At 42.4% G+C, this 16,308-nt stretch overlaps 1 protein-coding gene across 1 annotated transcript in view; it reads left to right on the top strand.

The window, feature by feature from the left end:
* LOC137356091 (ADP-ribose glycohydrolase MACROD1-like) overlaps positions 1-16,308 on the top strand; it is an 866,553-nt gene that overhangs the window by 830,509 nt on the left and 19,736 nt on the right. The window contains exons 8-9 of the mRNA XM_068021901.1: positions 1,963-2,036; positions 15,282-15,363. Coding sequence (XP_067878002.1) covers positions 1,963-2,036; positions 15,282-15,363 — 156 coding nt within the window. The remainder of the gene's footprint in view (positions 1-1,962; positions 2,037-15,281; positions 15,364-16,308) is intronic.

The following is a 16,308-nucleotide window of genomic DNA, read 5'->3' as shown; positions in this document are numbered from 1 at the left end:
TGAATGGGAGATAAATCTGCCTCACAACAGAGATCCACTCTCAGCAGAATACTTGGCGAGATAAGTGGAAATCCTTCAGATTTATTTTTTATACACTGCCGTCCACTCTTTTTTTTGGATTGGAGAAAACATGGTTTCTGAGGCTAGTTTTTAAGGCACTGGGAGCAAGGCTGAGGGTAGATGCAAGCTTCTTTCTTTGTGTTCACTCCCTCCAGGTTACAGACTTGATGGTTGATGAAGCAATGAAAAGATGTTTCTGCAGTTTGCTGTCAGCTTAAAGCCACCCTTTTTGGTAAACCTAGTCTTGTGCATTTGATTTCAGTATTGTCCAGTAGAGCCTAGTCCAACCGAGTCCAGCCCTGACACTGAGTGTAAAGGGGGGACAGATTATGATCTCTTGACCTCCATGATTAAATGCCAAAATGAATATCTTTTGATTCACTCTCCATTCTAATAGTCACACTGTCTTGATACTGAAAATTTTTGTGCTGCTGCTTGATATTTATATTGGAGAGTAGTTTTGTGCTGTCTTTAGGATCTTGGAAGGACAGCGTTCTGAAAAATCCGTAAACCATTAGCAGCACTTTCCCTATAAACATCCACCTTTCACGACCTCAGGACATCCCAAAGCACTTTACAGGCAGTAAAGTACACCAAAGTGTAATCACCGGGGCACACAACAAAATCCTAGAGTTCTCCAATTGCTGAACTTCCACCCAGGTGGCAGCTGGTAATCCTCTGTAGATAGATAGAAACATACGAACAGGAGTAGACCCTTCGGCCCCTCCAGCATTCAGCCAGATCGAGGCTGACTGTATCTTATCTCCATTGTTGGGAAAGTAATTCCAAGGAGACGTACTCAACATCTGCAGTGGTGATGATGGTGTGGGGATGGACGTGACGGGTTGTGGGAAGAGGAGATTCATGAGCAGAGGGTATATGCAAGGTCATGTTTCTGGTAGTTCAAGTTGTATGGACTCTCCTGGTTCTAATCTAAAGATGATATGAAACTTGGAAACATTGTGAACTGTGAGGAGGATAATGTAAAACTTCAAATGGACATTGACAGATTGGTGAAATTTAATGCAGAGAAGTGTGAAGTGATTCATTTTGGTAGGAAGTATGTGGAGAGACAATATGAAATAAAAGGTGCAATTCTAAAGGGGATGCAGGAACAGAGGGACCTGGGGGTATATGTGCAGAAATCATTGAAAGTGGTAGGACAGATTAGAGAGCTGTTAATAGGCTTCATTAATAGAGGCATAGAAAGTTGTGTTAAACTTGTATAGAACACTGGTTCAACCTCAGCTGGAATATTCTGTCCAGTTTTGGGCACCGCACTTTCGGAAAGAGGTGAAGGCTTTAGAGAGAGTGCAGAAAAGATTCATGAGAATGATTCCAGGGATGAGGAACTTCAGTTACGTGGATAGTTTGGAGAAGTTGGGACTTTTTTCCTTGGAGAAGAGAAAGCCAAAAGGCGATTTGATAGAGGTGTTCAAAATCATGAGGGGTCTGGACAGAGTAGATAAGGAAAAACTGTTCCCATTGGTGGAAGGATTGCAAACAAGAGGGCACAGATTTAAGATAATTGGTAAGAGAAGCAGTGGTGACCTGAGGAAAAACTTTTTCACGCAGCGAGTGTTAGGATCTGGAATGCACTGTCTGAGAGTGTGATGGAGGCAGGTTCAATCGAGGCATTCAAGAGGGAATTGGATAGTTATCTGAAAAGGAAGAATGTGCAGGGCTACGGGGAGAAGGCTGGGGAGTGGCACTAGGTAAATTGCTGTTTCGGAAGCCAGCATAGACACCATAGGCTGAATGGCCTCCTGTTGTGCTGTAATAATACTGTGATAAGGACCACAAATATTCAAGTTTGACACACTATCACGCTGGCATCTGTTAACTTATGATGAACATTAACTGAATGAACATTTCATTAACTGTCTTTTATTCTACACACAGGTTATCCCAAAGGACAGGCTGCAGAAACCGCTTTAAAGACTGTCAGAAAATATCTAGAAGAACAGAGCAACTCTGTAAGTTCCTGGAAAGCTCCACAGATAAAATTTGATCGAAGACAGTTTAGAATTTTCCCAAGGGACCCCAGCTAGCTTTGGCAGCTATTAAACTCAAGCATTGGGCCCACAAGCACAGGGAAATATCCAAATATAACGCAGCTAAGAGTGTCCATTGCTCAGTGAATTATCTTAAGGGAAGGGAGCTTGCATTCTGCTTCCCTCAAGCAGGGCAACTTGGAGCCTGATGGCACTTCTGCAGGTCACTGTGGCCTGGATTCCCCTGTGCACTTGAGGTGAGCTACATCTTAGAATGGGGAGATGGTAGTGTAGTGGTAATGTCACTGGACTAGTAATCCAGAGGCCCAGACTAATGCCCTGGGACACGAGTTCAAATCCCACCATGGCAGATGGTGGAATTTAAGTTCAATTTCTTAATAAATTCAATTAATTAATTTTTTTTAAATCTGGAATTGGAAGCTACTCTCAGTAATGGTGCCATGAAACTATTATCGATTGTCGTAAAAACCCATCTGCTTCACTAATCCCCTTTAGGAAAGGAAATCTGCCATCCTTACCTGGTTCTGGTCTACATGTGACTCCAGATCCACAGAAATGTGGTTGACTCTTAAATGGCCTAGCAAGCCACTCAGTTCAGGGGCAATTAGGGATGGGCAACAAATGCTGGCCTTGCCCGCGGCGCACTTATCCCATGAAAGAATAAAAATAGGAATGCAAGGGGGGAATATAGCAGTGGAAGTGAGAAACCTGTTCATTAGAGTTACATTGGGAAGCTGCCTTGATGGCTCAGGCGCTCAATACAACCCCCCACCCCCCCAACTTTGGCTTTCAACTGTACAGTTCAGCTTAAATCTCAGTGCTGATCATGGTCGGTTCCTGCATCTCCATCCTAGGAAGATACATCCTCGGAAGGCCCAGGTTCCTGCTCCTTATTGTTAATATGCGGATATTGTGTGAGAATAGAATTAGGAATGGCTGTGCTGCCTTCTCAGGTGGAACAGCCTCATACATGAGGAATAGTCACTTGTGAAAGTTGCCATAAGATGGTTTATAGAACCATAATGCACCTTGAATCAGATCAGAAGTAGAAATAGACTGGCTGCATTTCAAACATCCACTATAATACTCTGATAGGTTTGGATCATAACATACTGATTCAAATACACTGACCCCTGAGCCCAAAGCCATAAAATTCACTTGGTAATTTAAGTTACAATGCTCATTAGCTAGGTTAGCTTGGACTGGTCACAGTGACCAAAGGGATTCTTCCACTCCCTTTCCTTAAAAATGGTCAATGGCTGCTGGCAACTTATACACGGGACCACAGCCAAAACCAGTTAAAGGCTTTTAATAATAAAAAAAAAGCTTTAGACCTTGTAGAACTGTTCAGCATTGATTCTAAATAATAAAGGATAAACAGAAGACTAATCTAATCTCATCCGCTTTATGATATCATCTAAATCCCCCTTGATTAAATTACAGACATATTACTCACTCCCTGCTCACTGTTATTCTATATATAATTCATGGATGTATGTTCCGTGTTTATTGCTGTGGGTTCTAACCATCAGAAACTGAAATTACCTTTCAATTCCATGCTATAAATGGGAATGATACTACCTGTTATGCCCCGACTCCAGTCCTTTTCTTTGCCCTTGGTTAGCAAAGATTTTTTTAACCCTCCAGATTATATATGAGGTTGTGAAGTAATCGATGGGGGAGAGTGGAATCAGTGATAGGAAATCTTTTTATCAGATTGTTAAGTTGGTAAGGTACATTAACATGACTGTGATTAAATATAAATCCTTATGAAGCAATGACCTTTAAAATATTTACATTACATTTACATTGGAGAACTGCTTCAGAAGTAATTTGGCAATAAAATGTTGCTACCAATGCCCAATGCATATTACAGGGTAAATTGGGACACCTCAGAAACACTGGATTTGAATCTGTACAATCACAACTTTATTGCCCTGATTTCATTCCTTCCCCTCTGTCAAGCGTAAGTCTGTAAGACCAACAACATGAACGTCATTGCTGGTCTCTTCAGAAGGGCTCACAATCACTGTAAAATTGCCAATCTTAAAGGCAAGTGTCACTAACCGTGGCCAATTATGTTTGCAGTTGTGGCTCAGTTGGTATCACTCCCACCTCCAAGTCAGAAAGCCCCGTGGGTTAAAGTCCCACTCCAGAGACTTGAACACAAAATCCAGGCTGACAGTCATACAAACATAGAAAACTTATGGCACAGGAGGAGGCCATTTGGCCCATCATGTCCATACCAGCCAAAAGATATCTATCCAGCCTAATCCCACTTTCTAGCTATTGTTCCATTGACCTATAGTTTACAGCACTTCAAGTGCATATCATGTCTTTTTAATACAATACAATGCCTCTATCACCCTTTCAGGCAGCGAATTCCAGATCCCCACTACCTTCTGGGTGAAATAAATTACTCCTCAATTCCCCTGTAATCCTTCTGCCAATTACTTTAAATCTATGTCTGGTTAGTGTCTATGTCTGCTAATGGAAATAGGTTCTTCCTATATACTCTCTCTAGGCCCTCATAATTTTATACACCTCAATTTAATCTCCTCTCAACCTCCTTTGTTCCAAAGAAAACAACTGCAGCCTATCTGATCTTTCCTCATGGCTAAAATTCTCCATTTCTGGCAATATCCTCATAAATTTCCTCTGTACCCTCTCTCGTACAATCACTTCCTTCCTGTAATGCAGTAACCAGAACTGAACACAGTACTCTAGCTGTGGCCTAACTAGTGTTTTGTACTGAGGGAGTGCGGCAATGTCAGAGGTGCCATCTTTCAGATGAAACATTAAACCCAGGCTCCGTCTGCCCTCTCAGATGCTGGTGAAAGATCCCATGGCACTATTTTGAAGAAGAGCAGGGGAGTTTTCCCCTGTGTCCTAGGGACAATATTTATCCCTTAACTAACATCCCTAAAAATATCACTCGATCACTGTCATTGCTGTTCATGGACCCTTGCTGTGCACAAATTGGGTGCCATTGTTCCTACGGTACAGCAGTGACTACATTTCATATACCATTGCATTGGCTGTGAAGCACTTTGGGACATCCTAAGGTTGTAGAAAGTGATATATAAATGCAAATTCTATCTTTCTTCGAGCCACCAGCATTTTGCCCCCAGAAACAGACAGGAAAAGCACCCCCACAATTGTATTCCCTGTTTGCAGAGGCCATTATGCTGCCTCATTTCTATCACAGAGCTGCTTCTGAAAGCACTGCAATAATTTGTAGATGAATAGTACAGAGAAATTTTCGACCTGAGAGTAGCCCTTGATAGGCACATTGCTGCAGAGCCTGGAAGACAGGGTAATCGGGAGTGTAGAAGGTGTTGGAGCTGAATGACTTCTAGAAGATACTACCCTAAGCAACAGGTCTACCACAAGAATCAGCAACTGCGCACAGCAAAGTAGTGTGTGAGGAGGCTCAGGGTGGCCAGAAAACCTGCAGTTGAGGTGTCCCACCTAGTGCATGAAGAGCTGCAAGTACATTCCGCCATCTACCATACACACCTGGTGGCAGCACATGGTATTTCATAGCACAGGGACCAGCCAGCTCCCCTTGTGGGCATCTCAACAGTCAGCTTGAATTCCCATTCTCAATCACTATCCAGTGATTGCCTGCGAACAAATATGTCTGTGTGTTTTGATATCAAATGAGGACACAATCGGGCATGGTAGAGATGCCCCTTATGCGCACATAGTTTGCAGCTACACTGTCATATGTGTTGAATAGTCAATGAGCAAGGTACTGGAGGGCAGTAATGCCCATGGAAATGTACCTTAGCATCAGTCACAATCTTCAGGAGAAAAGGGGAGAACACTAGAAAAAAATATAATCTTGAGTTCAATGCTTGTTCTTTTGGACTCAAGCGGAGCTATAAATGAGACTGCTGATATGATTGATATGCTAACAGTGTGGGCATAACAATAGAGAGACAGCTCTATATAACCACACATCCTGTCAGATTTTGAATAAAGTGTTTCTCATTATCAAGCTGTGAAAATAATTTTTTTTTTGCAAGGCTTTATTTAGATATAAATGGTAACTGTGATATGATGAGCATATCCATTTGCACAAAACATTCTGGGCTCTGGGAAGCTTCCCACTGTCATGGCAACATCCAGAGTCTTTGCCTTCCACTGTCTTACTTGGAGTTCATTCCAGGTACTAATCCCTTTTTGTGTGTTAAGTGCTTCCTGACAACAGTCCCAAATTTGCCTTTCCCAGTTTGTACCTATGCCCTTGTCCTGTAGTTAAATGGGCAGTAACGTTGTGACTATGGTACTGCAGCAGCAACCCTGGGGTCATAACTCCAGCACAAGTTTGGAAGGTGCTATGGAGGGAACCTTGGCAAGTTGCTGCAGTGCATCTTGTATATTGTACACACTGCTGCCACTATGCACCAGTGGTGGTGGGAGTAAATGTTTTAAGGTGGTGGATAGGGTGCCGATCAAGCAGGTTACTTTGTCCTGGATAGTGTTGAGCTTCTTGAGTGTTGTTGGAACTGCACTCATCCAGGCAAGTGGACCGTATTCCATCACATGTACAGTGTAGATGGTAGAAAGGCTTTGGGGAGTCAGGAGGTGAGTTACTTGCCGCAGAATTTCCAGCCGCTTCCTGCTGTTGTAGCAGAGACAGAAGAATGACTGTGAAAGTTGCCAGATTTGTGTTTAAACACCGCACTGATTCACTAATGTTCTTCAGTGAAGGCAGCCTGCCTCATTTAGGAAAAAGGAGGCCATTTAGCTCATCCTGCCTGAGTGAGCTCTTTGAAAGAGCTCTCAACCCACACTACGTGGTGAATGTTAATCCAAAGCGGCCTAGCCACCCATTCGTTGTTTGGGCATCACTCACATCCCAAAAATAAAAAAAAAAGAGAAGTTGAGGTTGAAATCATGCTCAGGATTAATCTTTGTCATTCATTTAGACCCCCTTCCATTCAGCCCCTATTAAGGCTGAAGTTCCAATAGCTTATCCTGTTTTCTATCATAAACATTCCCTCATAAGCCATCCTCAGTGAAGTAGTACGAGAAACAACTAGATAGGAATAACTCATTGCCTTTGACTAGGCTTGTAATTCCTCGACTATACAAGATTAAGAGGTGATCTAATTGAATTGTTTAAGATGATTAAAGGATTTGATAAGCGAGAAACTATTTCCTCTGGCTGGGGGGGAGTCCAGAACGAGGGCAGAGGCGTAACCTTAAAGTTAGAGCCAGACCATTCAGGGGTGATGTCAGGAAGCACTTCTTCATATAAAGGGTAGTGGAAATCTGGAACTATCTCCCCCAAAAGCTGTTGAGGCTGGGGGTCAAGTGGAAATGTCAAAACTGAGATTGGTAGATTTTCGTTAGGTAAGGCTATTAAGGGATATGGAAACAAGGCAAATACATGGCGTTGAGTAACAGATCAGACATGATCTAATTGAATGGTGGAACAGGTCCAAGGGCCTGTATGGTCTCCTCCTGTTGCATGTATGTATATGCTGTATATACGTTCCAGATTGCCACTGAGATAAACACTATACTCTGCAACCGTTTAACTTGCCAATTGTATGAAAATATAGTAATTGGGTTTATAAATTGTTTTTGTGAATGGAAAGCGGTTTCCAGTGGCATTCCACAGGGCTCAGTGTTGGAACCCTTGCTGTTTGTGATATATATTTATGATTTGGACTTAAATGTGGGAGGCATGATTGAGAAATTTGCTGATGACACAACAATTGGCCGTGTAGTTGATAGTGAAGAGGATAGCTGTAGCAGAATGATATCAATGGTTTGGTTGAGTGGGTGGAAAAGTGGCAAAAGTGGCACTTCTCCATCCGGAGAAGTGTGAGGTAATGCATTTGGGGAGGGCAAACAAAACAAGGGAATACACAATAAACGGGAGGATATTGAGAGAGTTAGAAGAAGTGAGAGACCTTGGAGTGCATGTCCATACAGCCCTGAAGATGGCAGGACAAATAGATAGAGTGGTAAAGAAGGCATATGGAATGCTTTCCTTTACTGTCCGAGGTATAGAATACAAAAACGGGATGTAATGCTGGAACCGTATAAAATGCTGGTTAGGCTACAGTTGGAGTATTGCGTACAGTTCTGGTCACCACATTACAGGAAGGACATAATTGCTCTGGAGAGAGTGGAGAGGAGATTTACAAGAATGTTGCCAGAGTTTGAAAGTTGCAGCTATGAGGAAAGATTGGATAGGCTAGGGTTGTTTTCCTTAGAACAGAGGAGGCTGAGGAGTGACTTAATTGAGGTGTATAAAATTGAGGGGCCTAGATAGAGTAGACAGGAAGGACCTGTTTCCCCTAGCGGAGAGGTCAATTACCAGGGGCATAGATTTAAGGTGATTGGTAGAAGGATTAGAGGGGACATGAGGAAACACTCTTTCACCCAGAGGGTGGTGGGCGTCTGGAATTCACTGCCAGGCACGGTGGTGGAGGCAGAAACCCTCAACTCATTTAAAAGGTACCTGGACATGCACCTGAAGTGCTATAACCTGTAAGGCTATGGACCGGGTACTGGAAAGTGGGATTAGATTGGGCAGCTAATGTTTTTCAGCCTGCGCAGACATGATGGGCTGAATGGCCTCCTGCTGTGCTGTAATTTTTCTATGGTTCTAAAAATGAACTATTCTGTGATTCTGATCTGCCATTTTGAATGGCTGTTTAAGGTCTTACAGTGTATAATGTGCTATGAATTCGGTTATTTCTAAGATCCGGCAATATTTGAAGCTCATTAACACAAGGAATGTGTACACTAAAAAATGGAACAGCTCCCCCATTTGAGTTTGCAGATAATATACAAGAACACAAGAATGAGGAAAGGCCATTCGGCCCATCAGAGCTCATCCCTAATCTCCTCCTTGTTGCTACTTCCTTGCCTGATTATGTCAAAGATCTCTTCACCTTTTCAGAAAAGCACTTTTATCTAAGATCAGTTCTAACTTTCTTCAAATGTAATTTGATCTCCTCTGGTTTGCCTGTTTTGGCCTCTGATACATGTGTCTTTTTTGTGGTGTGGTGACCAAAATTGAACGCATTTCTCCAAATGAGGCCTGACCAAAGTGCTCCTCACTCTACGATGTCTGTAATCGGTTGCTGACAAGCACCAAGGGGAGGTCACTCCCGCAACTGTTCAACTCCAGTGCCATCTACTGGCAATGCAGTTCATGAAGAGAATTGAATCAAGGCAGTGTTCATTGTGACAAAAGGATAAAAACACCCTTTTAAAAAAACTCCTCAAAGCCTGTTTCTTCAGCCCTGCTTTTGGTCGTCTCTTCAGTCATTCTCTGCTGTGAAGCATTTGTTTTTTTTTTAATGCAACTTGTTATTGCAACTGTAAATATAGGAAAGAATTCGAATTTATTCAAAATCATGAGAGGTGTGGACAGAGTAGATAGGGAAAAACTCTTCCTATTGGTGAAAGGATTGAGAACGGAGGGCACAGATTTAAGATAATTGGCAAAACAAAAGCAATAGTGACATGAGGAAAAACTTTTTTCACGCAGTGAGTGGTTAGGATCTGGAAAGCACTGCCTGAGAGTGTGGTGGAGGCAGGTTTAAGCAAGGCATTCAAGAGGGAATTGGATTGTTATCAGAAAAGGAAGAATGTACAAGGCTACGGGGAGAAGGCGGGGGAGTGGCACTAGGTAAATTGCTCTTTCGGAGAGCCAGTGCAGTCACGAAGGGCCAAATGGCCTCTTTCTGTGCTGTAACAATTCTGCGATTCTATGAATTTATATAGCATATTACTACATCCTCAGGAAGTCCCTAAATTCTTTACAAGCACTTTTGAAGTACAGTCACTACAGTTGCTATAAGGAAAATGCAGCTCTCAATGTGTGCACAGTAAACTTCCTATAAACAATAAATGAATGACCAGATTTTTTGGGGGGTGGAGTTGTTTGAAAGAGGAATGTTGGCTCAGACGTGTTACCAGAGGAAATAGAGACAGGAGGCGGGAAGAATTGCCTCCCTTCTCATTTAGATCTCTGTGTGTATTGTACACTCGTGGCCAGCTCCACTCCCTTGGGAAAGCCCTAGAAATCCTGAGCACCATAATCAGGGAAGAGACCTGGCATAACAGGACTTCATACCATTTCTTCTGACCATTGTCCCTAGGGCCTGGGATGAATGTTGGCTGCTAGGCTAGGGAAGAAAAAAAACTCCCTGCTTATTGACCCAGCCTGTACACCTGGTTTATCTCACATTGCACAAATGATCAATCTCTATGGAGGTTGGTATATCCCAGCATTTCTTGATACTGAAAGCTCTTGATGAAATCTATCAGGCGAGCAGAGGACTGGGCCCATTGCTCCTAATACCGTAATTTCTCCTCCGTAAGTATCTGTCGAGAACTTCAGAGGAAACATCTGCAAGTCTAATAGCTTGGCAGCTATGAAAAGATGGACAAGGCAAAATAGATAAGAAAGAGGGAAGGAGAATAATATGTTAATGTGGCCCTGTGATAAATGTTACAAAGTATAACTTAGAATTTACAGCACAGAAACAGGCCACTCGGCCAAACAGGTCCATGCTCGTGTTTCTGCTTCACACAAGCTCCCTCCTATCTTCATCTCACCCTATCAGCATATTCTTCTATTCCTTTCTTCCTCATGTGTTTATCTAGTATCCCCTTAATATGCTTCTATGCTATTTGTCTCAACCACTCCCTGTGGTAGCGCGTTCCATATTCTCACCACTGTCTGGGTAAAGAAGTTTCTCTGGAATTTCCGATTGGATTTATTAGTGACTATCTTATATTGATGGCCCCCTAGTTCTGGTCTCGCCCGCAAGTGGAAGCATCTTCTCAACATCTACCTTTTCAAGCCCTTTCATAATCTTAAAGACCACAACCAGGTCACCCCTCAGCCTTCTCTTTTCTAGAGAAAAGAGCCCCAGCCTGTTCAATCTTTCCTGATAGGTATAACCTCACAGTTCTGGTATCATTCTAGTAAATCTTGCACCTTCTCCAGTGCTTCCATATCCTTTCTATAATGTGGAGATCAGAACTGTTCACTGTACTCCAAGTGTGCTCCAACCAATGTTCTATACAAATTTAACATGATTTTTTTGCTTTTCAATTCTGTCCCTCCAGAAATCAACCCCAGTGATTTGTTTGCTTTATTTATGGTATTATTAACCATCTTTGGTACTTTTAGTGATGTATGATAGGTGGTTCTTGCTGTTTTAACTGTTTATATTTCTTGGGGGCACCTCAGGTGTACAGCTGGAGACTAAAAATCCAAGATTTTGTCCAGGTTAATTGCTTTAGTTACACATTTAGCAAGCTGAGCAGGGAGAGCAACTCAGCCAAACATGCTCTCTGGCCTCAGTAGGTATAAAAGTGAAGATGTGAAGCTAAATGGAGGTTGCTATCATCTTGATGGCAGTTCATAGACGCCAGCAGAGAAATGAATTCAGTTCCATTTTAAAGGCAAATAATTATTGTTAAATGCAATGACCTCGGAATGGGTCCTTTCTTGAGTGCCTGTTGATAAAGGCTTTGCTCACAGCCACTGCATCCTTTCATTGAATTTGAAGCTATATGAAACCCAGTTTAATTATAATGACGCTTTTCATTTTAGTCTCTGAGCAAGTGAATATCATTTTTGTGTTTTTTCCATCTCAGGGCTACACAAGAAATGCCCCTGTCAGTGTCAGCAGGTGGCCCTGTTTTAAATTGCAAGGCAGTAAATTTGTTTTTTAATTGAAATTTCACGCGACTGTCTCTCAAATTAATTCTGCAGTGGGTCAGTGTCGAGTGTTGAGCTGCGATAAGAAATGAGGACTCAGTCTCTGGCGGTACCCTTTCGGAGCTTGGTGTTATTTTCGTGGGGTTATGCGCCAGCTTCTCATAATCGCAGCTGTGCCCTAGGGTAAACGCTAGCATGTAGTTTTGTGCTGTAAGATTAATGAAAGAAACCCATTTCTTATTACAGTGTTAAAAATGCAATCAATTCTGTATCAATATGTTTTGTTGGAAAATAGAGAGCTCCGGATCTTGATCCATTCTGGTGAAAATAGAAACATATATATGAACAGGAGGTCATTCAGCCCTTCGAGCCTCTTCCACCCTTCAGTTAGATCATGGCTGATTGGAACAGAGTAATGGTCACAGTGAAATACTGTTACTTCAAGTGCGACTGCTGGTTATCACAAGTTTAAAGAAAGGGCTTACGTTTCTATATTGCCATGTTGGCCAGGTCACCAGGAATACTTCTGTGCTCAAGTTATGCACCATCCTTTCCTGCGCCATGTGACACATGGCTGGCTAAACATTCAAATCTAATTAAAGAATATTATCCCTTTCACATGGTTTCAGGTGGGATGGAGAATGTATAAATTGTGATGCAAACAATATCACAATTGTGTTGGACTAGCTGGGTGGACTAGAAGGTTTTTTCCTGACCATCATTGTTCATATGTTTGTATCAGATGACTCATTTCTCCTTTTGGTAAGGCTTATGTACTTCTTTTTGCTTTCCTCCTCTCCTGAAGATGTTGGCCCTTGCTAGAAATATGGCTGCACAAGCACCAGTTGTCTCCTGGCACTTCATACTTGCTTTCATATCTGACTGAACCCAGCCCTGATCTTTCTTGACATCGAACACATTTGTGTACCTTCTAGGCAGAGACAGTAGATGGTGATCAGGAGCAGAAATCTTGACTGATATTCCCCTGTGCTAAAAGATGCTCAGGCGTTCTGATCACTTACCTCAGTGCAGAGTGAGGATTGCACCTAAGAGTTTCTGTTCTGTCTGACTTAGTGCGCCAGTGGATGTTGTTTCTATTTCTGTTCTCCTTTAGCCACTACTCTGATCCTCTTGCAGTTGTACACCATTCCCTCGCTGAGTCAGCGGGCTGACAGATAGTGGTACAGTATTGAACCAGTCCATGTTTTGTATATGATGCTTAATGATGTGTACTGATCCATTTCATGTGTATCTGACACCGGCATAATCTGATCAAGGATTCCGATGGTAGACTACAGATAACAGGAAATTAAATGTCTAAGAGATCAGTGATCAAAAGAGGAGGAGATCTATAAAAAACAGTACAGCAATAGATTTGAAAAGTTCTGAACTACATGTGCCCTGAGAGCGGCGCAGTGGTTAGCACTGCAGCCTCACAGCTCCAGCGACCCGGGTTCAATTCTGGGTACCGCCTGTGCGGAGTTTGCAAGTTCTCCCTGTGACCGCATGGGTTTTCACCGGGTGCTCCGGTTTCCTCCCACCGCCAAAGACTTGCAGGTGATAGGTAAATTGGCCATTGTAAATTGCCCCTAGTGTAGGTAGGTGGTAGGGAATATGGGATTACTGTAGGGTTAGTATAAATGGGTGGTTCTTGGTTGGCACAGACTCGGTGGGCCGAAGGGCCTGTTTCAGTGCTGTATCTCTAAAATTTAAAAAAAAAATGTGTTCATTCCCAGGCAATCTGTCAGGCAGATATTGTGACAATAACCTGCCCTCTTTCCTCCCTCAATTGTAAGGAAGCGACTGACATTCACTTGGCATTCCTCCAAATGCCATGTTGAGATTGAGTGTCCTTGCACAGTATTTATATCCTCGAAACTACCTCTCAATTCTGCAGCACTGGGAACACAAATACGACTTTCCTGTACCAGTTTCCACATAAACGGTAGTTTTAAAATTGCAACTTGAAAATTATCTTCTGCTCATTGAACCCACCTCAGCACTCTTCATGTTTAAGTAGCCAGCTGCCAGTCACTGTCTATACTCACTCATGAAAACCACAGCTAGTTAGAAGCAGATCCTGGAAAAACTTCCTCATAGAAAAAGTTGTGATAATATGGAATGTGGCAAAGACAAAAGTTGTTTAAAAAAGAGATGCATGCTTATTTGAGAAGCAAGAACATTAAGAGATATATGAACATACGAACATACAAATTAGGAGCAGGAGTAGGCCACTTAGCCTCTCAAGCCCACTCCACCATTCAATAAGATCATGGATGATCTGATTGTAACCTCAACTCCACATTCCCGCCTACCCTCCAATAGCCTTTCACCCCCTTGCTTATCAAAAATCTATCTACCTTTGCCTTAAAAATATTCCAAGACTCTGCTTCCACTGCCTTTTGAGGAAGAGAATTTCAAAGACTCACAGCCCTCTGAGAGAAAAAATTTCTCCTCATCTCTGTCTTAAATGGGCGACCCCTTATTTTTAAACAGTGACCCCTAGTTCTAGATTCTCCCACAAGGGGAAACATCCTTTCCACATCCACCCTATCAAGACCCCTCAGAATCTAATATGTTTCAAGTCACCTCTTACTCTTCTAAACGCCAACAGATACAAGCCTAGCCTGTCCAACCTTTCCTCATAAGACAACAGGTATTAGTCCAGTAAAACCTTCTCTGAACTGCTTCAAACACATTTACATCCTTCCTTAAATAAGGAGACCGATACTGTACACAGTACTTCAGATGTGGTCTCACTAATGCCCTGTATAGCTGAAGCATAACCTCCCTATTTTTATATTCAATTCCACTCACAATAAATGATAACATTCTATTAGCTTTCCTAATTACTTGCTTTATCTGCATACTAACCTTTTTCGAGTCATGCGCTCGGACACCCAGATCCCTCTGCATCTCAGAGCTCTGCAATCTCTCACCATTTAGATAATATGCTTTTTTATTCTTACTGCCAACATGGACAATTTCACATTTTCCCACGTTATATTCCAGATCTTTGCTGACTCACTAAACCTATCTGTATTCCTTTGAAGCCTCCTTATGTCCACTTCACAGCTTACTTTCCTATAAGTAAAGGGATGGAAATTGGGATTTAAGAGATCGAGCTTTTAGGATCTGATGAGCCTAAAGACTTGCTTCTGTTTCTATATTCTTATGTTTCTGAAGGCCATTTAGATGTGATGCCTGGTGGCCATTGACATCTGTGGACTATAGCCAATAAAAGTTAATGCTTCCACAGAAGGGGAGAAAATCGGTGGGGGGAGCTTCTTTTTTCTCACCATTTTAGATCTCCACATCCCACAGAACACAATCCACAAATGTGCGATAACAGGGAAGACACAGACTTGCATGAATGGTGTCTGATATTACAGCTGCAGGTCTATCAAGAGATACAAAGTGCAGATGAAATTCTTGCTCTAGTGGAGTATAATGTACAGTGCTGACTGGTGAGAACTGATGGATTATGTCTTTTCCAGTTTGACCGCATTATATTCTGCGTTTATCTGAAAATTGATCACAACCTGTACAAAGAGAAGATGCCATTTTACTTCCCATATGGTAAGACAGCTCAATGTTCTTAGCATTTCACTTTTGAAGTTTCTTATTAACATAACAGAATAAGATTTGAATACAAAAGAAGAACAGTCAAACTCCACATTTGTGATGGCTTTCTTATTGTGGATATTGGTAACAGTGTCATAAGTGAAGGCCCCGATGAAGAGAGACGAGGAGTCATTGAGGGACACTGGGAAGTATAAAAATAACAACGGAGATGATATTCACTTGGAGGGAGGAAAATGAAACAATCTCCACCCTGTTTGATAATTCTCCCATATCAACCACTAGCGTATACTGTGGCCTCTAGTTATCTCCAACAATAGCTCTGTTCAAACAATGGGCTGTGGGTCACACCTGGCCTGTGGATCCTGAAAATCCAGCCCAAGCAACTCTGCATGAGTGCCAACCATCAGCTCTTCATATCGACATGAGGGTTTTAGGAGTGTGGTCAGTGTTGCTGACAGAAGAACAAGTACTGGGCATCACTCTCCTAAGTCCTGTTGCTACTCAAATCCAGCTGCCAATAGATCAGATTCAACTCTCCCTCCTGAAAATCCTGGAAAGAGGGAAATGAAGGGGAAAAGGAATGGATGGCAATGAAAAGGAATATAGAAGGGGGGAAATCAAGGAAAGATGGAAGGGGTAGAATTGGAATGGAGTGGGAGAAGAGCAAGTTCAGTGAGGTGGGGGGAGGTGAAGAACTAGAGTGGGAGAGCAAATTGAGAGAGCGAGGAAGAAGTATCACAGTTTGAAGTGGGTTTAATTGGCTAGTTCTATCAAAGAGCTGGCACAACCATGATGGGATGAATGGCCTCCTTCTATGTTATATCATCCTATGATTCTGTGAACTGGGAGGGTTGGAGAAGATAGTGTCTTTGTGAAAGGGTGGGGATTTGGATAGGGCAGCGTCTCTATGAACTGAGCCTGCATTACCTTTTTTTTTGA

Source organism: Heterodontus francisci, chromosome 44 (assembly GCF_036365525.1).
Source record: "Heterodontus francisci isolate sHetFra1 chromosome 44, sHetFra1.hap1, whole genome shotgun sequence".
Classification (NCBI taxonomy): domain Eukaryota; kingdom Metazoa; phylum Chordata; class Chondrichthyes; order Heterodontiformes; family Heterodontidae; genus Heterodontus; species Heterodontus francisci.
Note: the sequence above shows the minus strand (reverse complement) of the source record. Positions and strands in the feature narration are given on the sequence as shown.